A 27,230-nucleotide genomic window follows, 5' to 3' on the forward strand; every position below is an offset into this window, starting at 1 on the left:
GTTTTCGCTTTGCCTCGTGCATGTTTGTATTCCTATGTTGTACTTTGTTGTACATGTCTTCTAACTCCTCATTTCTGCTCTGGATTTATTGAAGCATACACTACAGGTCTTTATGTGTTTTCTTCAGTTCTTCCTGCACCTGCATTTCATTGTTTTTGCACCTCAAGTTGTTATTAAGTTCTGTTTTTTTCTCAGCATTTCATTATACTACAGGGTGGGCCATTTATATGGATACACCGTAATAAAATGGGAATGGTCGGTGATATTAAAGTCCTGTTTGTGGCACATTAGTATATGTGAGGGGGCAAACTCCTCAAGATGGGTGGTGACCATGGTGGCCATTTAGAAGTCGGCCATCCTGGATAAAACTTTTGTTTTTTCAATAGGAAGAGGGCCATGTGACACATCAAACTTATTGGTAATGTCACAAGAAAAACAATGGTGTGCTTGGTTTCAACGTAATTTTATTCTTTCATGAGTTATTTACAAGTTTCTGACCACTTATAACATGTGTTCAATGTGCTGCCCATTGTGTTGGATTGTCAATGCAACCCTCTTCTCCCACTCTTCACACACTGAGAGCAACACCGCAGGAGAAATGCCAGCACAGGCATCCAGTATCCGTAGTTTCAGGTGCTGCACATCTCGTATCTTCACACCATAGACAATTGCCTTCAGATGACCCCAAAGATAAAAGTCTAAGGGGGTCAGATTGGGAGACCTTGGGGGCCATTCAACTGGCCCACGATGACCAATCCACTTTCCAGGAAACTGTTCATCTAGGAATGCTCGGACCTGGCACCCATAATGTGGTGGTGCACCATCTTGCTGGAAAAACTCAGGGAACGTGCCAGCTTCAGTGCATAAAGAGGGAAACACATCATCATGTAGCAATTTCAAATATCCAGTGGCCTTGAGGTTTCCATTGATGAAGAATGGACCCACTATCGTTGTACCCCATATACCACACCAACTTCACCATTCACATAAAAGTTTGCCTCATCACTGAACAAAATCTTCTGCGTGAACTGAGGGTCCTGTTCCAATTTTTTTTTTGCCCATTCTGCAAATTCTGTGTGCCGATCTGGGTCATCCTCGTTGAGATGCTGCAGTAGCTGGAGTTTGTAAGGGTGCCATTTGTGAGTAGCTAATATCCGCTGAAGGGATGTTCGACTAATGCCACTCTTCAGTGACATGCGGCAAGTGCTACGCTGTGGGCTCTTGCTGAATGAAGCTAGGACAGCCACTGATGTTTCTTCATTATTGACAGTTTTCTTGCGTCCACATTTTGGGAAATCCAACACTGAACCAGTTTCACGAAACTTAGCAAGCAGTTTGCTAACTGTAGCATGGGAGATGGGTGGTCTCGTAGGGTGTCTTGCATTGAAATCTGCTGCAATGACCCGGTTACTGCGTTCACCAGATATCAACACAATTTCGATCCGCTCCTCACGTGTTAACCTCTTCGACATGTCAATGGCTGTGAACAAAGAGAAACTTGTAAATAACTCATGAAAGAATAAAGTTACGTTGAAACCAAGCACACCATTGTTTTTCTTGTGACATTACCAATAAGTTTGATGTGTCACATGGCCCACTTCCTATTGAAAAAACAAAAGTTTTATCCAAGATGGCTGACTTCTAAATGGCCACCATGGTCACCACCCATCTTGAGGAGTTTGCCCCCTCACATATACTAATGTGCCACAAACAGGACTTTAATATCACCAACCATTCCCATTTTATTACGGTGTATCCATATAAATGGCCCACCCTGTATATTGCATGTCTGAGCATTGTTTTTCCAGTTTTTCCTTTGCTCCTTCGAGTTCAATGGTTTTCACATTCATTTCATTATAAAATGCGTGCAGTTTTAGATTTTTCCTTTCATAGTCTTGGAGAATAAGTTTTTTTCTGTATTTCTTCCTGTTGCTCTTTCTCTTGAAGCATTTCTGCATTTTTGTGCAGTGCTTCATCAAGCAGTATTTGCAGCACTTGATGTTTTTCCTCCATGTTTTGGAGTTGCATTCCATTTCTTTCTCCTTTATGTCATCTTGTTTCATCCCTTGAAGAAACTCTTTTTTTTCAGGGCATCATTAAATTTTACTTGCAGCTCCTGTGTTTTTCTCAGTGTCTTGGAGATTCCCATGTAGCTCCTGATTAATAGCTTGTATTTGTTGTGCTTGTTTGTTGTCATCAGGTTTACAATCTGCTGCCTGCTTGATTAACCATTATTCCCCAGCCCTCATTTATAATATTGTGTTAATAGTGTGTTCATTCATTGTGCCTTTCTTCCAAGTGTTTGCTTTGGGCATCAGTGTGTCTGCACTTCTCTTCAATTTGAATTTTCTCTGCTTGGATTTGTTTAATCATGTTCTGTAGATTTTGGTTTTCCTGCCTTCTTTTAGCTAATGCCCTTTTGACGAATAAGATGTCATCTTGGGAATTTGGCTGGGCACCCTTGAGAGGAGAGCCAGCGTAAACTTTTTGTTTTTTGGGGTGTTTTCTCAAAAGCACGTTGGAGTCTTGATAAAGTGACTGTGTAAAAGATCCAAAAATTTGACATCAATTCAATATCATCTTACTATCTGGGTTCTTCAGTCTCAGCTGACTGCAGGTTTCCCCAACCTCATAAACAGTACTGTTCCATAATGACTGAAACCATCACCAACACTAAGCCACAAACTCAGTTTCGTGATTGTTATTATGCAAACTGTCATGACCACTGATCAGAGAGTAGCAGTATGGCTCTAATCACAGCATTGTAAGATTGTGAAAGTACTCTTAGGCTCCCTCCTCGATTCAGCAATCATCATTCCCTTTTCACAAAAATGGACTACTTGACTCCCTGCTCAAACCAGCGTTCCTCCCTCTCAAGGATGTGCACATCCTTATCATTGAAGGATAAATACACAACAAGATCCTGGCCTGAAAAGGTAGCTTTTCTGTGTTGTGCCATCCACTTAGCCAGGAGTTGTTTAGTTGCCCCGATGTATAACTCAGACAACACAGCAATCCTTTTGATACTTAATTGCAAATATCAGATATAAACTCATTTTCTATTGTACAGCCCACTTTGATTTTAAGTGGGCCAGACCAGTGAAACTCTCTTTTCTGTCAGTGTAAAGACGTTTATCTACAAATTTAATCCCTGAGATAATTATATAAAATAAGCTAAGAAAAAGAAATTCAGTTTTCAACAATACATTTACACACATCAGTTTTCCTACACTGTTAAAAAAAAATCCTAAAAAAACAGTAATATTCCGACAGCTGGGGCACCAAAATAATACCAGAAAATAACTTTCTCATAAAAATACGGTTATTTTCAGTAATGACAATACAGTTTGTTGCCCTAATTTTACATGGGATTCTGCCTTTTTCAAGTGCTTGTAAACAGTAAATTAGGAACATTTTAATGTGATTAAACAATGACATTACCTATAAACAAGGTCAATGAATGTGGCAATATGAATCATAATACGTAAATGTACAGAAATATACAGTTAACAGTTGGTTTAAATAATAATGGATCGCATGCTCTGGGACAGACTGACAGAGGAGAGGCTGCCATATCGCACCATCGGCCCCTCTGGCCATCACCAGTAGGCGGTAGGTGAAGAGTCTTGACCATGGACACAACGACCGAGAGTGTCCAAGCCGGGACTCGAACCGGCAATCTTATGATCACAAGGCGAACTGCCAACTCTTGCGCCATGATCACCCTGAACAGCAATGATGATTATGTGATGTAACACAAGCTTATAGGAATCATGTTATATACTTTTCCATAGCATTACATTTGAATTCAACAGTTCAATCTTTCAAATAACGGACAGATATTTGTGAAATCATGATACATTTGTGAATGTATTTTAACAATCCTAATATGCATATGTACAGACAGATACATTTAATAAACATGAAAATTATGTTATATCACATTACAGTGATTTAACGTTAATTGACATTTGAAATGTGAAGTCACAGTCTATTTACGTAAATTAATGATATTCTAGAAGAACAGAACAAAACTGTAAAATGCACAGTAAAATACTTTTATATTAGGATTTTTTTTACAGTGTACATGATAAAGGAATTCCGCTTTGGGCTTAAATTTACAGAAAAAATGTCTATTAGCTCATTGCACAGACTGTCTTGTAATTATAAAATGGAATATTTTTATTAAATGACAGAATAATGTCCTTTTTCTTTCTTTTTTTGTGCGTGATTCTGACAGTGAATCCACTGTAAAAATCAAACATCTCTATAGTAGATCATGAAAAAAAACGGGATTTTCTCTTATTTAATTGTTCATTTTTCAATCATTGTCAAGTATAAATTTGACTCTTTGGCCCTTGGACCTTATGTTTGACACCACTGGCATGCTACTGTTGCAGAAATAGCAAACACAGCAATATGGTGGAGGGGGCAGTATTTGGCATAGCCTGTTTTAGGGTTTGAAAGCCACAGCGAAATCCACAGTATGTCTCCGTGTTTTTGCTTAGACAATAGGTCCTTCCCATACCGAGACGCTCATGTTTATCAGAGAACCAGGGTTATATCCATAACCTCAGGTTTTTAACGATGCCCTCTTTGTTATTAGGTATCACACCACATCTCCAGTTTACCTAAGGAAGTCCTGATTTTAATGTCCTTACTTGCCAGCCTTGTAAGACATAAAGTATTTGAATGATTAATAGCCAAAGTCTCGTTAAATTGCTGGTTTTTTTGTTGTTGTTTTTTTGGCACAGGGCTAAATTGCTGATAGACACCTCTGACCTTATATTCAAATTTAAAAGTGACTTGCTGGGACAGTGGATGAAAAGCATGAATAAGCCGGCCTTGCACAAACAGCGCATTACCCCGAGGCGCTATAACTTGGAAATGAGACATAATTATAGTTTGTGTCGTGGTTGGGTTTATGTTTGCATGCCTCCACAATGTGCCGCGTTTTGGATGTATGCGTGCCGCGCGTGTGCGGGCGTGCATACTACAGAGCGTGCCTCTTATAGATAATTACTGCTACCATTATCGCTGCTGTGCAGAAAATAACTCGAGGGATTGAAATACCAATGCCAATAAAGTCTTTACAAATATGTTTCGTTTTAATTGGTACTAATTAGTCCAATGAGAGGCAGAGCTGGTGACACAGTGACTTTTCACCTGGATGGAGTAGGTGGCGACACAAAGAAGGCAAACGAGCCCCCTCCATCTGCGTGCTTTTGCGCACGCGTAAAATGCATTCAAACGCACGCGCGCATACTTAAACTCTGGCTCATGGACTATATAAACGAATAGTCACTGAATTCTTTCGGGGCCAGAAGGCAAAAATGACAAGGAAGAGGGATGCTGCGCTCCATCCAAGTCGAGCCGGCTGCGCGGTTTTACGCGCGGTGGCACAACTACGGGTATCTAGAAAGATGCCAAGCCTTCCTGCGGTTATCCTGATTGTGCCAGTGATGCTGTTAGCCTCGGTCAAGCCAGCATCAGCTCATCCTCAATGCCTGGACTTCAAGCCACCTTTTAAACCTCCATGGCACCTGGAGTTTTGCAATCAGTATGAGCAGTTTGGATGCTGCGACCAGGGAACTGACAACATGATCGCGGAGAGGTACTGGGACATCATTGAACAGCTGGAAGCGGCAGGTCATGAGCTCTGTACCGACATGCTGAAGGAAATTATGTGCCAGGTATATTCTCTTGAGTTTGAGGATTACTATTAATGCCATGATCATCATCTTTACTTTAGGTGCACTGCAGTCTTTTCACGTCTGCTGCAGTTTGGGTTGTATGTTCTCCATTTCAAACAAAAAAAAAAACCTTGAAAAAGTTAAACATACACAACTTGACCTTTTGATTCATTGTAGTTTAATCTAATTAAACTCAAGTTAAAATCAGTTTAGGGTTACAACATCATCATAACATCAGATTATTGTTTCCGCATTTGAACTAAAAACATCTGACATTGAAATCACTGTGACATGTTTCCATATTTCATTAACACAGGCAAATTTGCAGAGGACAAACTTCCCGACATTCAAAGTCCTCTTATTTGAAAAACAAAATAAGTCTTTGTGCTAATGGGACACATCTACTCTTGATGTTGTGACTTAATGGCTTTCTTAGTCCAATAAGTCATCTCCTCTGTACATGACACTGCCCTGAAATGTCTTAATGGTAAACCACTGCGTTTGCCCCATCCAGGAATGTTCTCCATATGCTGCCCACCTCTACGATGCTGAGGACCCCTACACACCTGTGAGAGAAATTCCTGGTCTTTGCTTTGACTACTGCTCTGAGTTTCATTCCAAATGTCGCCACGTGCTTAAATATTTAACAGTCAACCAGCTGCTGCTGTACGCCGCAGAGCGCGACGTAACCACGTTCTGCAGCATGGTAGACCTGCCTGACCAAGACTACTGCTACCCCAATGTTTTGAAAAGCTCTGACCTCAATAGTAACCTGGGACAGGTGGTAGAGGACCCAAGAGGTTGTCTCCAGTTGTGCCTGACTGAAGTGGCCAACAATCTCAGGAACCCAGTGCTGATGCTGCACAGTGGAGATGACACACACCGAATGTTTATTGCAGAACAGATGGGCTTTGTTTGGGTTTACCTACGCGACGGCAGCCGGCTGGAGCAGCCTTTCCTGGATATGAGCGGGGAGGTGATGACCACTCCATGGCTGGGGGATGAGAGAGGATTCCTAGGAATGGCTTTCCACCCAAAGTACCGGGATAATGGACGCTTCTTTATTTACTATTCCATCCAGGTCAGCAGTGAACTGGAAAAAATCAGGATCAGCGAGATGAAAGTGTCTGCCTATGACATGAACGTGGCTGATCCCTACTCAGAGAGGTATGCAGAGGGAGGGTCTTTCTTTCATGATGTAGGTCTGCACAAACTACATAGACTTTATTATCATTCAGGGGAGGGGCTGTAATTGCACCAACCTTGCATAAACATGTTCAGGGCTAAACACTACATATCAATTTACGATTTTCTGGGATTCTGAGGACCATTAAAATTCACAACCTACACTGAACTTTGCAGCGTGAAACTATTTTCATAGTTTCACGTTTCTTCAAGGGGCGAGTAGTCCTTAACTTTGTTTTAGGCCTTCTAAACATTTATTGCTCATAATCATAAAATTTTACAAGAGATATATTTAATTATTATATCCCCAAACCCCCTATAGTATGTTATAGACCCACAAAAAACTTCAACACTTGTGTTACATTTAGGAGCACTCAGAGAAATGACAACTCTCCAGCAGGTTTTCTTTCTTTGTGCAAGCAAGCATAAGCCAGACACTAACTGCAAAACGAGAAGGCAGCAGGAACAATATCCAAATGCAGCACACACAGAGGCACACGCAAGTACAAAATCCAATCTTTAATTCAGAAAACAGGAGACGGAAAAAATAACACAGCAAACAATTCAGAGAAGAGGAGGGGAAAGTCAAAGGCCATTAAAAGGTTCAAGAGGTGATATACGGTTGATGCTACTGGGGGCGGGGCAAAAAAGTCACAAAGGAGAGAAACTGAAAGGTAGTAAAACTAATAAATGTGTGAACAAAAGAGAAGGAAAAAAATACATAAATAAAAATAATAAGAACAATGCAGGCATGTAGAAGAAAGATAACCAATAAAAACAGACAAAAGAAACAACATCTGAGTTAAAAGCAAACAACAACGCACAATGCATAAAGGTTTAGTGCAAACGTGTTACCAAAATATCGATCTAAAGAGATACGTCTTTAGATTACTCGTGAGAGAAATCGTAGAATCAGCATTCCACAGTACAGGTGCTGTGTTTGATCTGCTCAGGTCCTTAGGCAGATACGTGGAGCAGACAGTAAATTTACCTTATTTGCCTACATGAGCGAGCTGAAAAGTATTATTTAAGGAGGTTGACCATATATTGGAGAACCAGCTGTAAACCAGCCTGTTTCAGTTTAAGGATTGTTTTGAATAAATTGCTTCAGTCACTGCGTTACCAAAGAAACAGGGTGTCAGAGACCACTTCACATAGGTGATGATCTCTGAGGTAATAGTGCCTTAAGCCTGCTCTGTCATCACTTTTTTCAATAGAATGAATTTTTTTTACTGTATAAGGAATGAATGACAGACACCAAAGCAGCTGAAGAGTTGAATGCTGGATTAAAGCCAACCTCGGGCCACACTTCAGAATCTTGACAACCTGATAAAAAATTATTATTAAAAAGTATTTTAAAGTATACTTTATCTAATTGTTCTGAACTGCATGCATTTTACATTCAGGTTCATTTTAGAGATCGTGGAGCCAGCCGCAAACCACAACGGAGGCCAGCTGCTTTTTGGTGTTGACGGTTATTTGTACATCTTTACTGGAGATGGTGGAAAAGCTGGGGATCCATTTGGGAAGTACGGCAACGCACAAAACAAGTAAGGCCCTTCAGGTTCCCTCAAGTGAAAATAATAACCTAGTCAAATATGTGAACAGTGTATCAACCATAAAGCCACATAACCAAAAGCCAATAACAGCCATTGTTAGCTGTTATTTTTATTAATTTCATCTATTTAGCCAAACTTTCAGCTAACTGTGTCTCCATAGCCTTCAGCTACACCTACCCTCCATCTATACATACGTTTCTGAGTTATAAAGAGTTTATCCAAATATTTGATTATTTTGGCTTTTTTTTAAAGACATACAGGAAAGTGGGGAGAGAGAGAGGGCCCACCATCCAGAGGAGTCGTTGTAGGAGTCGGGTGCATTGTGCAGCAGTACCAATGTTCTTATATTACTTAAAACAATTGAGCCATTTAAAACATTACCATTTATTAACTGTTTGTGCAATATGACCTGGCACACAATCAAAACATGTTCATTATACCCCAAGTACTATAAGAATGACTACCATAATTATTAATAAATTTATCTCCACCTCTACACTGAGTTTTTCATTTATTTTCTTGGTATCCAGAAGTGCTCTTTTGGGAAAAGTGCTTCGCATTGATGTGGATGGAAGTGACCCCAGTGGCATGCCATACAGGATCCCCCCTGACAACCCATTCCTCGGGGACCCAGGTGCCCGGCCAGAGGTGTTTGCTTATGGGGTACGAAACATGTGGCGATGCTCCGTGGACCGCGGAGACCCGGTGAGCGGCTACGGCAGAGGTCGGATATTCTGCGGGGATGTTGGTCAAAACCGCTATGAGGAGATTGACATTATCATCAAAGGAGGAAACTATGGATGGAGGGCCAAAGAGGGCTTCGAGTGCTACGACATGAAATTGTGCCAAAACTCCTCCCTGAGTAAGTTTTCTGTTCTTGTGAAGCTTCCCCAGTGATACAAGTCAAGAGCTATTTTCTGTCTGCTTGAAACGTTTGCCACGTTTTATTTCCATCGTTTTTTATTGTTTTCATTCTCAGAGTTAAATTAGGTTTGTCTTTCTCTGCCACAACAGATGACATCCTCCCTATATTTGCATACAGCCATCATGTTGGGAAGTCTGTGACAGGGGGGTATGTGTACAGAGGATGTGAATCACCCAATCTGAATGGCTTGTACATTTTCGGAGACTTCATGAGTGGGTAAGATTGTGTTTATCTGGGCCAAAAAAAATGTTAGCTTTGTCAGCTTTTCCTGAATTAAAAAAAAACCCCAATTGGTCTGTCTTTTCATTTACCTTTACATTTTTTATTTAATACTTGCTCGAATTGACATAAAGCTGCATATGATTAGCTGGTTGTAACATTATTCCTGTCAACCTTTCAGTCGAATCATGGCATTAGAGGAAGACAGGACAACAGGAAACTGGAAAGAGAGGAGTGTGTGTATGGGTGATACGGAGACTTGCTCTTTTCCCGGACTCATCAATCATCACCACAAGTTCATCATCTCATTTGCTGAAGATGAAGCAGGTAAGGTTTGACCAGTCTCTTTAAGTGTTTAGCACAGGATCAGAGCCGTGTGACACTGCTGACTAGCTGTTTTTGTTATCCAGGGGAGCTGTATTTCCTGGCTACGTCATACCCGAGTGCCATGTCTGCTTTTGGAACTGTGTTTAAATTCATGGACCCCTCCAGGTATAGTGTCAGACCAGGTGTATATTACATTTACACATTATGGACGTGCTCTGTGTTAAATGGGAACACCTGCTGGGAGCAATTATTCAAAAAGACAGGCATGTTTTTCAAACAGGCTTTAATTCAAGTTATGGAAAAGAAAAAAAAATCCCTCGAGCCAAATAATTATGAATTGTACATAAAGGAACAATAAAGGATGTGTCTTCCAATAATCTGTTGCATCCTGGCAGTCTCTTTACCAGAGAAGTCCTGAAACGCTAACACAGAATGACAAGAATGAAATTTTGTATCAGTCATTTAAAGCAGCAGGATTCTAACGTTTGACATCTCAAAGGGGTTTTTTTTCCTCAAAATTAGGGGCAGGCCCTTACAAGCAAACATTTTTTACTTTCAAGTAAAATCCAATGAGGCATTATGAATCTGTATCAAGCAATCAGGTCATGATAATAAGGCATTTTAATTGTTGTTAAAAAGAGAAGGCCTTCAATTTTTTCAATTTTATTTGTGAGTTAACACAAATCCCATCCAATCCAACTTAAATCTTGGAAGTACCCATACTCAGATATATAGAAATTGTTTAGGGTGCCCAGCTTTATCAGAGTTTTCAAAACCTACAGTCATAATAAAAAGAAAGTAGACGTTCTTTCAGTTCTACGTTTTTATGCATCAGCACATAAAAATCTAGTTCTTACCAGGTCTTAAAATTAGGTAAATATAAGCTCAGACAAACAACAACACATCACACATTAGATTGTTTCATTATTTTTCTAATATAAACTAAGCCAAAATGCTGAAGCAGTGTGTGTAAATACTAAGTATATCCTTACTGCTTCCATAGGAATTAAAAGGGTAGATATCAAATGCACTTCAGGAACTGATTATTAGGAAGTGTAAGTGTTGGCATTTAGTCTGTCACTTCCCACCCATCTGAGCACGGTTATAAGACCATTTCCAATTAATTTCAACTCCATCTCCGTCATTCAACAATGCCAAATATTACTTACACATGGAAAACATTCAAGACAGCTGACAATCTTCCCAGGAGTAGAGCACCACACTCGGAGAAACCCAAACACAGCATATCAACACAAATACCTCATACCGGCTGCACAGTAGTGGAGGGCATCTTGTGGTCATTGAGTCGACCATGAACTCTATATTCGAAGTTATCGAGAGTCAAATGTGAGCACGTCTGCCCAGCAGCTAAAACTTGGCTAAAATAAAGTTATGCAACAGCAGAATGACCCTAAACACAGCAGCAAATCTGCTGAATGAGTCTAAAGTCCTCAACCTGACTGAAACGCTGTGGCAGGACCTTAATAAAGCTGTGTTTAAATTAATGCCTCAAACCTCAATGAACTAAAATAACATTATAAAGAAGATGTTATTGCTGCTAAAAGTGATTCCACTAGTTACTGGATGATTTAGTGTACTTAATTTATTTATTTATTTACTTTTAGTTTCTGCATTTTGGCTTCGTTTTCATTGAGTAAACAATGATCGACTGTAATATTTCACAGGTTCATATGAGGTTGTGCTCACTTGATAAGAACCAGATGATGTTTTTATGTCTCGACACATAAACCTGAAAACCAAAAGAGTGCGTACTTTCTTTTTACTATGACTTTAAGTTGGTTTTAAGAATGCTGTGGGAAAGTTTTTGCACAGAAAATAACTAAACAAGGACTTTTTAAATAAAATAAATAACAATACGATTGTGCTGTCCTAAAGAAAACAACAAAGACAGAGTTACTATCTTGTCAATAATTAAAAAAGGGACTTCATTTACTTTTATAGGAGAGCACCTCCTGGGAAATGTAAGCAAAAGCCGCTCCCTGTCAAAGTGAGGGGGAAAAAGTTTCCATTTGTGCCAAAGGAATGTAAGTAACTTCAAACACTTTTATCTTTGCATTTCAATCACTTCTCGATGTGTCATTTTTATGGTGTGCGCATACCAGACCTGTTGTAAATCTGAGGTCGTCTAAGAAAGTAAAGACATTTATTTTAACCTGAAACATCTAATATTTCGAGGTGCATTGAATATAAACATATACACACCATATTATCAAGTCAATTAACCTGATGTTAGAGGTTAGCGTAAGCGTTACACAAGCCACATTTAAGGAAAATCTGTTCTTGCAGGCCGACAAATTGCCTGAGTTCACTGTTTACTCATGCATGCATGTCCTGAGCAGAACCTGCTTTCCCCCCTCTCTGCATTTACTGTCTATATGCTGCCAAATTGTATAATCACACTGGGCTCATACATAAAACTATAAAAAGCAGCATCCAGTTTTACATCAAACATATTTAAAATAGAGACAAGCATTCCAAACATTTAGGCTCAGCCAAATATGCACACCATTTAAAAAAAAAAAAAACTCAACACATGTGGTTGTAGAAGAGTAAAATGGTGAAAATGGGTACTTATTGACGTCTGTGCCATTTCAGTGACTGTACTGGGCACAAATGAAAAACCTACCAGACCACCGCCAAGAAAATTCAAACTCCCCACCAAACCGCCGGTGAGGAGCAGCCAGATCAAACCTACGACGACTGCAGCAGGCAACTCAACGACGGGCGCCGCTGTAAAGGTCAAACCGAAATCATCGGACAAAGACACGAAGAAGAAAAATATGGTGAAACCATGGAAAAAAGACAAAATGCTGAACAAGAAAAAAGCCAGCACACAAGCGAAGAAGAATACTTTGAAGCAGAAATCTAAGAAGACGACTGTCAGCGTCAAAGATAAAGTAAAACCAAAGACAAATCAAACTGCCACAGAGACTTTAAACACTTCAAACGCCCACAATGGCCTGAAAGATAACAAAATCCACACAAAGAGGAAGATCCCCCAGAGGAAAGCTGCGCAGAAGCAAAGTGGACCAAAGATGAAGATTAAAGAATCTACAAAAGAGTATCCTGCCTTTGTGAACAAAACTAAGGCAAACTTCAACGTAAGAAGCAACAGAACACTGACAAGACAGCTTAAGGTGAAGAGCAAACAAACATGAGTCTGATTATGGCTTAATCAGATGAAATGAATTTTGTTGAATGAAATGATAATGTTGACTGGCACATCTTATAGCAATAGTTCTACTCTTATTTTCAGCTATGGGAAGACTTATTCCACTCCCATGTATGCACAGAGACAGCAGCTTAGTGCAAAGACTAACGACAGAGGCAATCTCCTGAAGACTGGCTCTATCAGAGAATCACTTCACCAGCACTTCTAAAGATTGCTAATTATTATTTCACCTTTATTGTTGACACTGGAGTCTCCAATTCCAGATATCAGCAGCCTCTGCCAAAATGCTGAACTATTCCTTTAAAGCAGTGTTTCCCATATTGGTTACCAGTAGAAAGTACAGCAGTGGGTACTTGAGATTTTTATATTCATTTAAATACCAGTTATGCATATCTCTGAAAATAAACTTCAATAAACTACATTTCATATTCAGCATTGTTGTTTTCAGTGCAGTCGTTTTAGCTGTTGTAACTGTTGAAAGCATCATTGAAGGAGAAAGTAACACATAATGAGCAGGATGCCAGTTTCAAAATATGTCAAAAGAAAATTGGATTCATGGTTGAAACACAACAGACATACCAACCGTTAAGTGCTCCACATCTTCCTCTAGGACTTTCTTTTCTTCTGCAGCTTCATAAATTAGACTTTAAAGTCACAAGTGGAAAACATTTAACCTTCCCAGCACCCCAAGGAGAAACTCCAGAAAAACCGAAGAGCTTCATATCAGACTCTACAGGTCTCGGTTAGCATCTTAAACGTTAAAATTCATAGCAAATCTACAAAATCAAAGAATCAAGGTGAAGCGCAGACTTCAGCCAGATTGAAATGCTGTGGTGGGATCTTATGAGAGCTGTGCTGTCCACAATCCTCAGTGAACTGAACACTGTAATAAAGCAGAGCTAAAATCCCTCCACAACAATGTGAAAGACTGATAAAGTCACACAGAAAACAAATACTTAAAGGTATGGTAAAAAGAAGACATTTTTTTATTACATCCTGACACCTAAAACCTGAAAACTGACCAATGTTGTTCTTTCTTTTTACCATGTGGGCATATTTTTTCTTTTCTACCAACATGTTTATCACTGCTCAGCGATGTGCATGCAATTATGCATGTAACGACATTGTTTCCTTTATATTTTATATTTAGCTGTCATAAAATCGTTGTTCCAAGTTAAACTCTCCCCTGTCTGTATTTAGAACATATCAGCTTAGTCTAAAATCTAAAGAGGCAGCAAACATAAAACACAACTTCTATTTATAGCCAGGCCCAGTTTCTGAAATTACTCTAATTTTACAACACATGGAAGTGTTAAAAATAAACATTAACAAGTATCCTTGACTCTCAGAAGCTCTCTGTAATTAAACTCTGCACCACTGATCTTAACTGAAACCGCCGTGACCATGAGTTGTATAATGTCTGCTGTAAACGTAAAGCCGCCCCGACTTCCACGTGCAGTTGTGCAGCCTGAGGTTACAAAAGTCTCACAATCCGGCATTTCCTTGGCTTCCGGACTTGATGCCTGTGTGGTAAAATATTTTATAATTTCTATAAAGTGGCTGAAATTGGTGTATTGTTTCGATTTTTGGTGAAAGAAAGGTCATTCAAGGCTGCAATAAGCCTCACATAAGAAGACGAAACATTACAAAAATCATAGATGCACGTACGCTATCCCAGCTATAGCTCGATATAATCTTACCCTAGTCATCTGTTTAAAAGCCCCTAATAGCAATGTAATTGTAGTGATTTTGTCTGGTTCAGCTCACACTTGCTCATCACGATCTACAAATCAAGTTCTCGTGGAACAGGGCAATATTTCACAAAGACAAACCACAAAAACTGGGTCATAGAGTCGAGCGTGGTTGAAAAACTGTATGGTGCTTCACACATCGACAGTAAGCTCATCATCCACAAGTGTCTGCTTTATACTTCTGATATGACATGAGCATGCCCAGTCATGACAACAATCCTGCAGCAATATAATGTGTGATAACAGGCATACAGTATTTTGTAATATGACATAAACCTACCATGCGAAGTCTTGATACACAGTTCACATTACACTGAATTAATCTTAGTATACTGCCCCACAACACACTATCACAGGACTTAATGACATCTATATGTGATGTCATGATGGAATATAATTGTACCTCATCCTAATCTGATCTTTAGCAGGACAGATTATTCTTAAAATAATCTACATACAACTTGAGATGAACACCACCATCTGACATCTAACACTGCCTTGGTATTTATTCAGCAAAAAGTACATACAGCCACGTCCTGTTAAATAAAATCAAACATCGAAAAGACTGAACAAGTAAGGCTTGTTAGGAAGGGTTGACGATAGAAAGCCATCTTAGGTGGAAACTCAAAATGATTTGGGCAACTTGTGTTAACTGAGTCGACTTTAAACTCCTCTGTGTACCAAAGTATTCAAGAGTCAAATGTGAGGCCATCTGTCCAAAAGCTAAAGCTTAGCTGAAATTGGGTACCGTGACTTTAAGCACTCCACATTAAAGGTTCCATATTAAATTGCACTGATTTGGGAAAGAAGTAATTTAAAGTGATGCCGGGTTTAAATGTGTAGGTAAGTCTACTATATGTTTACTATATGTTGCTTAAAACCACAGATTCCTTACAAATTACAGACTCATGTAACTATGTTCCAAGTTCAAGCAGCTGGGTGGTGCAACACAAATCTGCTTTTTAACTTCAACACAAACATGCACACGGTCCTTAAAAAAAAGACCTTTTGTGATGGCGAAGGGGCCATGCAGACATTTGGAAGTGGCTCATCCTGTTGTGCAACATCCTCTATTAACTCTTTAATTATTAGCTGGAGGGTTTTTAAGTAGAGGGATGACCCTTTGACGTTTGGTGACACACAAATGATGGCTTTCTTCATCCTTTTAAAGACAGGTTTTTGCAGGTTTCAGTGTTTTGTCTGTTTGTTTGAATTCCTTAGAGTGAGGCTTACATGCAACGAGCTGCCTGAGCCTAAATTAAGTACAGCAAAAAACACAAACAACATTTAGTGTATTAGGCGAATGAGGTGAAATTTATTAAATTTAATAACCTACCTTTAATTTATTCAAATAAAACAGTTATGCCTCTTAATTCTTTAGCGTGTGTCCATGATATGGGTGCTAACATCCTGTAGTGCCTTTTAGTTATTTATGAATCTATTTAAACAGCTAAAAATGTCATCAGTGCACTGAAAAGTGGTGGAACTGCAATAGTAAATAACCAAAGCCCGGGTTTCTTTTGCAACCTGTGGACATGTAGTCACAAGGCAGAAAGACATCTTTGCTTTACTGAATAAATTCTCACAAATCTTTAATAATAATTAAAAAAAAAAAGATCTTATAAAAGCCATAAGGGAGAGCAATCTGTTGGGTGATTTTGTGTGCAGACTAAAAATATCTACTGCATAGATGGCATGATTTTTGTGTCCCGTCCGTCCCCAAGGATGACTCACTAGCCTTAGTGATCCTTTTTAATTCATTATTATTTTTATATATATCAAGCTACACCATCAGATTGGATTTGTCATTAAACAGGGGTCTGGGGGTGGAGAGGTCCTCCTTCGGAAAATTATGAACGTCAGACACTTCATTTCCTGCATTATGGTGGGGGTTTTTTTATGCAACACTTTGTATCATTTTTCTGCAATTTAATTTATGGTTTATGGAATTACAGGCATATCCTTTACCCTGCAGACTCTTCATGGTTAAGTTAAGTCACATTGCTCTCTACTGGCCACTATTAGCAACTAAAACTGGGTCAAAAACTTCAGCCTGTAAAACATCCGGTGCTAAAACTGTTTATACTCGTGGGACTACAACGTGTGGGGTTAAAGAGACCCAAATTTGTCCAGTCAGATGAGCAGGAACTGCACCTTATTCACCTGCTGGTCTGAAATAGAGGTGAACCCTATAACGTTAAGGAGGCCATCTGGAACTTTTTTTTTTTGCTGTAAAAGTGTCATAAAATCTGCTGTATGTATGTGCTTTTTTCAGGACTACTACTTGTTTTGCTTTACTGTATGCTGCAAGTGGATAATGGATTAATAAATCTTTGTGAAGGATGAAGCTGTCACTGCACTCTCCAGAAGATGCTGGAAAACCGTCACGTTACAACTTCTGGCTTTGCAATGGACTGAATTTGTTCCCAGTATCTGGTCTAACGAGGCCATCCCTACTATGTTTTTATTGTACTCAGTCACACCTGTCTGGGTTAAGGTTATGGAGACTCTCTCAAGATGGCCATCTTCATTTTCCTGCCAGTGTAAGTGTGTCCTCACTTTACACAGGGCTGACGGTGGCACAGAGGGAGACTTCTTAAATGTCAATTGAATTTACAACTTAAAGGTCCCTGATGTACCAAATCAAGTCTCTTGGTTATCTTTCATGCAGAGCATTTTCCTGAATGAATGAAAAAGTCATTCAGGAAAGCTGTCCTGCTTGGATGTTCCACAAGCCCCAAATCCCTGCTTTTTCAGGTGTTTGGAAGAAGGCTGGGCGGGTGTAGAAGCTGTCACAGTAGATAATGCAACCCCATCGCAGACAGTCTTCGTTCACCATTGATGTAACCCAATCAAAAGAAAGACCTTTGATTTCCCCGTGTACAGTTTGAAGTCTGTGGTGCACAAAAATTTTTAGCCCTCACTTGGTGGATTTGTCTTTCATGCATTGCTTGATGGGTAATCTTGGCTTCATAGCAATCATCCTCTCATGTATGAAATATGCTTCTTCGGGTGGTAGTTACTCATTCAGCAATTTTATATCACGTAAAGGAGACATCTGAACGTGTCGACTGAGTTTGGTTTTTTTGGTTTTTTAAATTGCGCAAATAGTTTAATAGTTATAGTAGTTTAAACAAAAACATTGAAAAAAATCTGTCGGGTGTTTGTAGCAGGGCTGTGCCATACTGCAAATTTTGGTATCGATCTGATACCAAGTAAATAGAGGGACAATTTTCCATTACCAATACTGTTAACCTATGAAGCTGGCTTATGTAGGAGAGTAGTGTGTCATGAGATGAATCATCGATTTGCAAATTCTGAACACATTTTAATGACCACTAAATCACTGACAGTTTTACTTTTCTATTTTTTTTTTTTTTTCATAATCCCCTCCTGGCAAAACCCCCCCCAATTACCACAATACAGTGGGCTACATACCAAACTTACAGGATAGAAAACAAAGTATCAATCCTATTGTGCTAGTATCAATCCAATACCACAAGCACTGGTATCGATACTATTGCTTGATTGGATTTGGACTGATGTGCCCAGCTCTTGTTTATAGGAAAGGTCTACATTTTACATCACTGCCACTAATGACATTAAAATTGAGTTATTTTTAAATAAAAGTTTTGAGTCCATAACTAAATATTTACCCAGAGAGATGATACAGAAAAAAAAACAAGATTTCTTTTATTTTCTAATTTTCTAAGTAGTGATTATCATCTTTAAATGTTTAGATCATGTATACAAAAGCAGCCTTGCTATTTTCTAGGAATCGCACTAAGAACTTTTAGTATCTATTAAATATACATGTGCAATTAAGCTTGTCCTTTTTAAAACACAAAATAAGAAGGCACGACAGTGAAAAAAAGGGGGATGTAGAGTGTAAAAAAGGATGCTCCTTTCAAAATATGCCATTAAAAAGTAATTATGAGCAATGAGATGGATGATTTACAAATAGTTTTGCAACGTTTAATACTAGAGGGGATCAAACCCAGCAGTACATCTCTGCCGTGTTCATTCCAGGATGCACTTTAGTACAAAGACTTCAGGCGATTTCATTTCTTTCTTCAATAGCAGCATGTAATTTCAGGTTTTAATAACCAGCTGGAATATTGAGCAGATGTTAGCAATATTTTCAAATCAGGTTCTATTAGCTCATCCCACTAAGAGGCAGTCAAATCATCGAAAATTAAGACCCTCCCCCCCCAAAAAAAAACAAAAAGAAAAAAAAAGGCTGGGGTGGTGGACTGAATGATTAATACTAATGCTGTGCTACTTTTTTAAATGTTATTTCAAAGCAGTTAATTTCTGTCCATTTCTATTCTACTATTTGCTTACACTACATGAATTTAAGTGCTTTCTTCAGTCTGATATCAAAGACGACTTGTGACTTCTGAGTGTTTTGACTTCAGGTCTGCCCCCTCTCTCTTGACGCCTTCTATCAGCGGGTGATCTTGTAAACCACATCGCCAACCTGAAAGACGCCCGTCTTCTTCACGTTGTGCAGCTGTCCAAACAGTGGAGCAGTTTTATAGATGTGCTTCTCAGATGGTTTGCACAGGCGATAGCTGTGAGTTCAAAGACATTTTAGATGTGACAGACAGAAAAAAAAAAGCCCACTGTCAGGTTAAAACATTTACTCACTGGCAACTTTATTATTAGGTACACCTTGCTAGTGCCAGATTGGAGATTGTTTTTCTTTCAAAACCCACGTAATTTTTTGTCGCATAGATTCAACATTTCTCTGAGATTTTGATCCATATTGACATGATGGCAACACACATTTTCTGCAGATTCTGACATCAATTTCTGACCCTATAATATGAACATCACAGGAGAAATCAGGGCTCATCAGACCAGAAATCATTCCAGTCTCTTTTTGTCTAATTTTGGTGAGGCCATGGGAATTGTAGCCTCAGTTTCCTATTTTTGGCTGACAGGACTGGCACCTGGTGTGCCTGCTGTAGGCCATCTGCTTCATGGTTTGACGTGTGTGTGTTCAGAGATGCTCTTCTGCATACCTTGGTTGTAACGATTGAGTATTGTGGCTACTGCTGCCTTCCTTTCTCACCCTTCCTCTGACCTCTGGTATCACCAAGGCTTTTCTTTTGTCACTGGATGCTTTCTTTGTTTTGGACCATAGTCTAACCCCTAACCAGCAGATCAACAGTTTCTGAAATACTCAGTTCAGCCTGTCTGGCACTAAAAACTTTGCCACATTCAAAGTCACCTTTCTTCCCAGATGCCTGCCCCTCCCTGAGCCTTGTTCTGCTGGAGGTTTCTTCCTGTTAAAAGGGAGATTTTTTTCCCCCCCCCCGACTGTCGCTAACCCACTTGCTCATATGCAGTCATATGATTTTTGGGTTTTCTCTATTTGCTTTGTATTATTGTAGGGTCTTTACCTTACAATATAAAGTGCCTTGACTATTATTGTGATTAGGGCTGCTCGATTATGGCAAAAATGATAATCACAATTATTTTCACTGAAATTGAGATCTCGATTATTTGACGATGTTTATTTAACAATAACAATGTATTGAATAATGGCTTTAAAGATTGTCAAAAAATAATATAAAATAGTGTGCAAATACTGATTACAGTGCAAATGTTTGCAATATAAAAAATAAATGATAAATGTAAACATCTATGTTTAGTGAACTTCAAAATACTGCACAATATTTGATCCACGTCTAACTCCGCGAACCCATAATGTTTCCACCAATGTTCCCTCAAATATTTCATGTGTCTGAGCGAACACACAAACTCCCTGAGTGTCCCTTGGACCACTGTGAGCGACATCAGACGTGTGCACTGTGGTCGCGCCGGCATCTAATCCATCCAAGTTACATGGTTTATTAAAATAATCAAATTACAGCATTTACATTTATGTTAGACTACTTTTAATTAACTGCTTTAGCCCACTTACAAAATTTTAAAAAATCCTGTTCATGACCTGTGTAGTATGTCAACACTATTGGAAGTAAAAATAACTTGAACTCCAATTTTGAAAACACAACTTTCTTTCTTCTTTTTTTTTTTTTTTTTTTCATAAAGCTCTGACTTGTATTATGAGTCTGTGGTCTGGGAGAGAGTCCTGTAACTCTGTCTGCAAAATACAGTATATAATGACCAATGTTGGGCAATTAATTATATAGTTACTACTTCAAAAAAAGTAACTCAGTTTGGCAAACAACAAAGTTTTTTGCAGCTATTTTTTTTTTTTAATGCAGCCAAGGCGTTTTTAAATAAACATTTCAAACTATTTACAGAACAATCAGCTGTTCTGCATCAAATCTGATGCCACACAAATTATTTGTGCCACTCCAAAAAATCATTTCTGTCCACTATGAGATAAAGGAGAACAACAGCCTGATACCTGCAGGCCTGACAACAGGAGATGTATCACTCCTGTAACACCTGTAACATTCAGCAGCCGCCTCATTGTTCTGACACACAACAAAACTATTGACTACACTACACACTAACTACACAAGATTCGCGCTAAACGTCTCAAATCTCTCACATCTCAGAACACCGCCGTCACTCCTAAAACTTCCCCCCGTTTCTTAACAACTAGATGCCACGTTGCCATATCATTTTTTGACTGGTCGACACGGTACTTTTTTCGACCAATAGGAAAAGGTGGGGGATTTTTTGGTTTTGTTTTTGCTCACAGGCGGAGAGTGCTTTCGAGCGTTTTCCTTATAAAACGCCGTTTTTACCGTTTCTTCCCGCAGTAAATATAAACAACGATAGTATTTAGGAAGAAAACCAAACATTGCGTATATTTTTTATCATAACTCTGGTTTTACGTGGCCTATCAACACAATTTAAAAACTGGTATAAAGTCCACACTTTTTCCGTCAATTGTTCCGTCTGTCCTGCTCACATCTCCAATGGTTGTACACGTTGTCATTAACGTGGCTTCACTGCACATCAGCCACGCCGCTTTGCTAGCTAAAACACCGGTGTCGGGACATAAGGACGCTGTCATAGCCTGTCAGCGACGTTGATTGGCTGCGTATATACGAATGTGAATCGCATTATTGGCTGGACTATAGGATAAGGTGGCATCGTTCTAATCCCATACAGGAGCAGCCAGTCACTTACTGACTAACACTGCAAAACAGAACTGTTAAAGTTTTAATTTTAATTTCAATTCAGGTTAGATTTTTGTGCGCAACGCAGATTTTCTGTGCGCAAAGATCGTGCCAGCAGTGCGCAATTGCGCACGTGCGCAGTTTAGAGGGAACATTGGTTTCCACACCACTGAAGTCATTTTACCTCTCTTTTCAACCAACGGCATTCTTTCTTCAGCAGCCATTATCCTCTCCTCTCCAAATAACTTCTGCTTAGCTTTCCGAGCTTCCCTCGGGTCCTCTTAATTGTTGTGACGCGTGTTGGAAACGCAGAGAGGTGCGCTCGATTTGCCACACGGAGCAGCGCGAGAGTAAAGCACGAGGGAGGTGCTAATAATCGGCTCAGTCATTTTTAATGATCGTTGAAAACCCAGATCGTAATCGAGATTAAAATTCGATTAATTGAGCAGCCCTAATTGTGATTTGGCACTAAATAAATAAAATTGAACTGAACTGTGACGCCCAGTTTGAACATCAGCAGGCCATCTTGGTCATGTCTACATGCCTAAATGTCATGCAATTGGCTGATCAGAGAATTGCGTTAACCCTTTAAACCCAACCTAATTTACCCTTTAAACCAGGGGTAGGCAACTCCAGGCCTCGAGTGCCGGTGTCCTGCAGGTTTTAGATGTATCCATGATCCAACACAGCTGATTTAAATGGCTAAATTACCTCCTGAACATGTCCTGAAGTTCTCCATAGGCCTGGTAATGAACTAATCATTTGATTCAGGTGTGTTGACCCAGGGTGAGATCTAAAACCTACAGGACACCAGCCCTCGAGGCCTGGAGTTGCCTACCCTCGCTAAAAATGCTAACCGTCACCAGTGACAGGTTAGGGTTTAAAGGGTTAACCAGCAGATGAAAAGGTGTACCTAACAAAGTGGCCACTGTTTGTACATAGAAATACAACATTACTCAAAAAAACATTCAAAAATATAAAAAAAAACAAACACCTTTCCTAATGATAATAATAATAATAATAATAATAATAATAATAATAATAATAATAATAATAATAACAACAACAACAATAATAATGATAAGGTAAAATGTTACTTTTTCAGTGTTTCCAGAGGCTCTTTTCTGCTCATTACACCTGTCTCTGGATCGACTGTGGTGAAAAGACACCTGGGGGGGGAAAAAAAAAAAAAAAAAAAAAAAAAAATTACAGGTACGTTTGCATCCATTTAACCCCTAAATCATTTTTAACTTAAAACACACACATTCACTTTGCCTGACAATTGCTTATTTCTAAAATCAAACTGCACAGACCAGCAATGACTTTCTGGATTTGCTCTTGTTGGTAAATGTACCGATTCTGTGTCTGATTAAAATGTGCGCGTAGCATCCACAGCGTTACCTTCCACATGCCATTACACGCTGCAGTCGCACGCTGCCAATCTGGAGCTCTTCCCACGAATCCTGAAAAAGCAAAGCAGTTGGTTTTGGAGTTGGAGATAAATTTAGTCCACGCTGTTCACACCAAAAAGGGTGAGTTATTAGTCACAAGTAAAAGGACCAAATGATCGTCTTTTCAGCCAGGAAAAATAAAACAAAAGATAATCACCAGTAGTGCAGACAGACATGCGAGCTAATATTTTTAAGACCTTAATTGGCTCTAATCTAATTTTTGCTTTTCTTTGTAGACAAGCATATCAGGAGGTACGAGCATTATTTTTTTAGGCAAAGGCTGAAAAACGCACCTCATCGAATGGTTTACAGTCACTTATCACAATGTTTGGGCGGAAGCGCTCAACCGTGACTCCCTTCTCTAACTTGCTGCTGAGATCCTTAACAGAAGCCTCCGACAGCAGCATCACAGCTCCAAAATCTGGGTAGGCCACCTCCTGGATAACACATCACAAGAGGATCAGGGCATTTTGGCTTGAAAGATGCATCAAATTTAAGCATTAAAATAAACTACAAAGCATGTAGTACCTCAAATTGTTGGTAAACGGCCTCTTTCTCAGCTGTTTTTCTGGGCCTCATGGAAGGTTCAAAGTGCACCAGGCGATAAGTTTTCTCTGCCTTAAAGTAATGAGTAAGCCAGTGAGACACTTTGTCACCACAATCCCGACCCTGAATGTCAACGCCAAACACTCTGCAGGACAAACAAGTAAATAAACACAAAAACACAGAAGAAGCATTTATGTAAATCTCAAACCATAGGTTTGAACAAAAGCCACTGATTATTTGGTCAACTTCTCAAAAGATTCAGACTTTGAAAGGCAGATTTATCACTTTATGACTGTATTAATTCACCGACTGGTCCAGATTCAGTTTGCATCCACATCAAACTAAACTTTACATTCAAAATGCATTCACTTCATAACTTTACTATATAAGATACAGGAAGAAACTGAATTATTCACCAAAAGAAGACCGAGCAGTATAAATTAATAGCAGATGTAGCACCTGCAGTTGAGGATAGGGTTGTCAGGCTGTTTGATGGGGAACTTCAGTTCCTCCATGTTTGGTCCGTTCAAGCAAACCTGTCCACCCTCACAGGTCAGAGACACCAAAACCAGACGTGGCTCCTGTCTGCCTGTCACCATGTGACCGTCCTCTGCCACCACCATCCAGTGTCTGCAAACAAAACACATGGAAAGGTGGATTTCCCTCACCCATCTGCACCATTTGGCATCCCAATTTAATTCCATCACCTGGCAAGAAACCCACACGAACCTGAGACAATATTAAAGGAATAGGGAATAACGGATAACAAGATGGGAATCAATGACATCACAGGTTGCCATGGAAAAACTGAGTCATACAGAAATCCCAGATTTACATCACAATTTATTATTATCCCCTGGTTGAAATTTGTTCTGGGTGTCATCCAGAAAGACTCATGCAAGGTAGCACTGTCATCACATGTATTTAAAGAGTTAGAAAATAGGATATCCTTTCATAATAAAAGTTCCCTCATAATAAATATCTATACCCAAATTTTGAACTACAGCTCTGTTTTGAATGTATAAATAGCCTGACATCCTTAATGTGTTAGCGAGGAGGGAGAGTGCATTTTTTGAAGTTAAAATATTATATTATAAATATAATAGATATTATATAACCATGTATAACCATTACAACTATTAAACACTGTCCTCACTGTTATATCATTAAAAAAAAATCCTCTTACCTTACCTACCATTTATATTTATCAGTATTAATTCAACATTAAACAACACTTGGGGTTCAAAAACATTTGCTTTTTGAAAACTAGTTTGTGCATTTGAAGAAGTAGTGTTGGGAAACCTTGTGTGTGTGTGTGTGGGACTCGTACATGTGTTCTCTGTACTCAGCTCAGGCGCTTTTATAATCTTATGACCGTCCCCTTTTATCTGTGTTTTTATCTCACTTTAATCTTGGTTAGCTCAGACTAAATATATTTACTTTTTACTTTGCAGGTGCAAATCTGATGTATTTGCCTTCACGTAACACCTTTGTACAAGTGAAAGTTTTATCCCACACTTTATTCTGTACACTTAAAATATTTATACACCCCATATCCGTGACCAATTTTGAAACACCAGTTAACCTCAAATGCACGTCTTTTTTCTGTGACAGGAAGCTGGAAAACCTGCAGTAAACCCATGCAGAAAGATCCCAGTTGGGAATTTAACCAGGAACCTTCTTGCTACGAGGTGACAGCACCAACCCTTCCTGCCTGTCTCTGCAGGAATCTGGAAAAGTGTGGCAGCAGCATAAGCACCTCTTGTGATGATGATAGGGTCCCCCTTGAACTCTGACATTATGACTAATAATCATTTATATTTATTATCTTTTTGTACACTGAAGCTGTTTTAGGTCAAATCTGAACAATTTCTCCTGATGGATTAGACAAACTTCTGCATTCCAGGTTCCCACAGAGACAGGGACTTGCTGTGGAAACAGTAAAACTGCATAGGCATGAATACTATTTATGGTACACTTAAAACCATAAGGAACAGAGGTCAGAGGACATCTTGAAACAGAGGTAAGAAGTACGGTAGTGTGTGAAATGTTTTAACCATGGTAGTGTGATTTTGTTTGATTGTTTCCCATACTCTTTACCTGAGTAAAAATGCTCTGTTAGAATCTGGTTTGATATCCATGTTGACACAAACACCCACACACAAACCAAAATAAAACAAATAATAAATTAATGAATATTTACACAGTAGCTTATCATTAACTATAAAAAAGTTTTGTACTAGGCTTTTGTTAATTTAAATGCCGGTATTTACACAGAAACTTATCTATAGAAACTTTAATATTCGTCAATTCTTCATAAAACAATAACTGAAAAATAATCTGCGTGCTTCTGTGCAGGGGTGTTTCCAGGATGTTTTAGGAGAGGCTTCATGGGAATATCAGAAAGTTCCTAAAGTTGTGTAATCGTTGTGAATCTCATGAATTGAAACACCTCCTGTATCCATACGAACTCATTTTGAGACATCGCTGCCTTGCAATAAGATTTAATGGCGAGGTAATGAACAAGGTTACAGCGGTAAATATGTTTCCTTTTACTAACCGGTGGAAGTAATTAACAATGTTAATTAATACTGTTTATTTATTTGCCTGTGTGCACAATACTCACCGATCCTGCAGCTCTCCAAACTTCAACCCCATTTTCTGGCACTCTGCGAGCGCCAAAGGCACCGCTTTGCCAGACTTGAGAGGGTGAATGAGGAGCTGCGACACTACGCCCACACGAACAGCTTTTTCTGGCTTTCGCAGGTATTTATATCCAAGACCGAATCCCAGAATTGCAACTCCGGCTCCGCCGATCAGAAGAGCGGCTTTCTTATTCTGGGACACTGCGTCCGCAGCCAGTTTCCTCAGATCCATTTTGCAGCCTCGAAGAATTTTCGGACTCTGAACTTTTGTTAAAGTGACAGCGGCCTCTGCGTGCGACGTTCAATGACCCTGGGTCAGAAGCAGCACGCTGCAGGGAGACCGTTTTATTAACGTGATGCACCTCAGCTGCTGTGAGTGACTGAGCACTTTGATGACCCAGCAACGAGGACTTCTTTTTTATTTTGCTTCACCACTAATGATCTCAAAGCTCTCTCTCAGGTCTAACAAAGACCTCTGAAATTTTTCAAACATGCATAATATTTTTCTTTCTTTCTCCATAACCTGTAACTTTAAGATGCCAGTGAGTAATTAATTATGTCCAATCTGTCAAATCAATCTTGTGTTGGAAAATGTAGAAAAAATTTTGTTTGAAATCACATAAACACCAA

The 27,230-nt window shown here is 39.2% G+C and overlaps 2 protein-coding genes across 2 annotated transcripts; one reads left to right on the forward strand and one right to left on the reverse strand.

Annotated features, from left to right (window-relative positions):
• The first annotated feature begins 5,250 nt into the window (after positions 1–5,250).
• On the forward strand, positions 5,251–19,236 carry hhipl2 (HHIP-like 2). The gene is made up of 9 exons (XM_025900893.1): positions 5,251–5,693; positions 6,208–6,860; positions 8,285–8,428; positions 8,968–9,299; positions 9,452–9,578; positions 9,763–9,908; positions 9,992–10,073; positions 11,871–11,953; positions 12,525–19,236. Exons 1-9 carry the CDS (start codon positions 5,334–5,336, stop codon positions 13,085–13,087), a joined length of 2,490 nt encoding a protein of 829 aa, XP_025756678.1. The 5' UTR covers positions 5,251–5,333; the 3' UTR covers positions 13,088–19,236.
• On the reverse strand, positions 18,806–26,939 carry marc1 (mitochondrial amidoxime reducing component 1). The gene is made up of 7 exons (XM_003442855.5): positions 26,582–26,939; positions 24,415–24,585; positions 23,938–24,100; positions 23,703–23,846; positions 23,360–23,421; positions 23,056–23,127; positions 18,806–19,426 (listed from the first exon to the last, which is right to left on the reverse strand). Exons 1-7 carry the CDS (start codon positions 26,830–26,832, stop codon positions 19,300–19,302), a joined length of 990 nt encoding a protein of 329 aa, XP_003442903.1. The 5' UTR covers positions 26,833–26,939; the 3' UTR covers positions 18,806–19,299.
• Between the last annotated feature and the right edge of the window lie 291 nt (positions 26,940–27,230).

The sequence above is a fragment of the Oreochromis niloticus genome, linkage group LG19 (assembly GCF_001858045.2).
Source record: "Oreochromis niloticus isolate F11D_XX linkage group LG19, O_niloticus_UMD_NMBU, whole genome shotgun sequence".
NCBI classification, from domain to species: Eukaryota; Metazoa; Chordata; class Actinopteri; order Cichliformes; family Cichlidae; genus Oreochromis; species Oreochromis niloticus.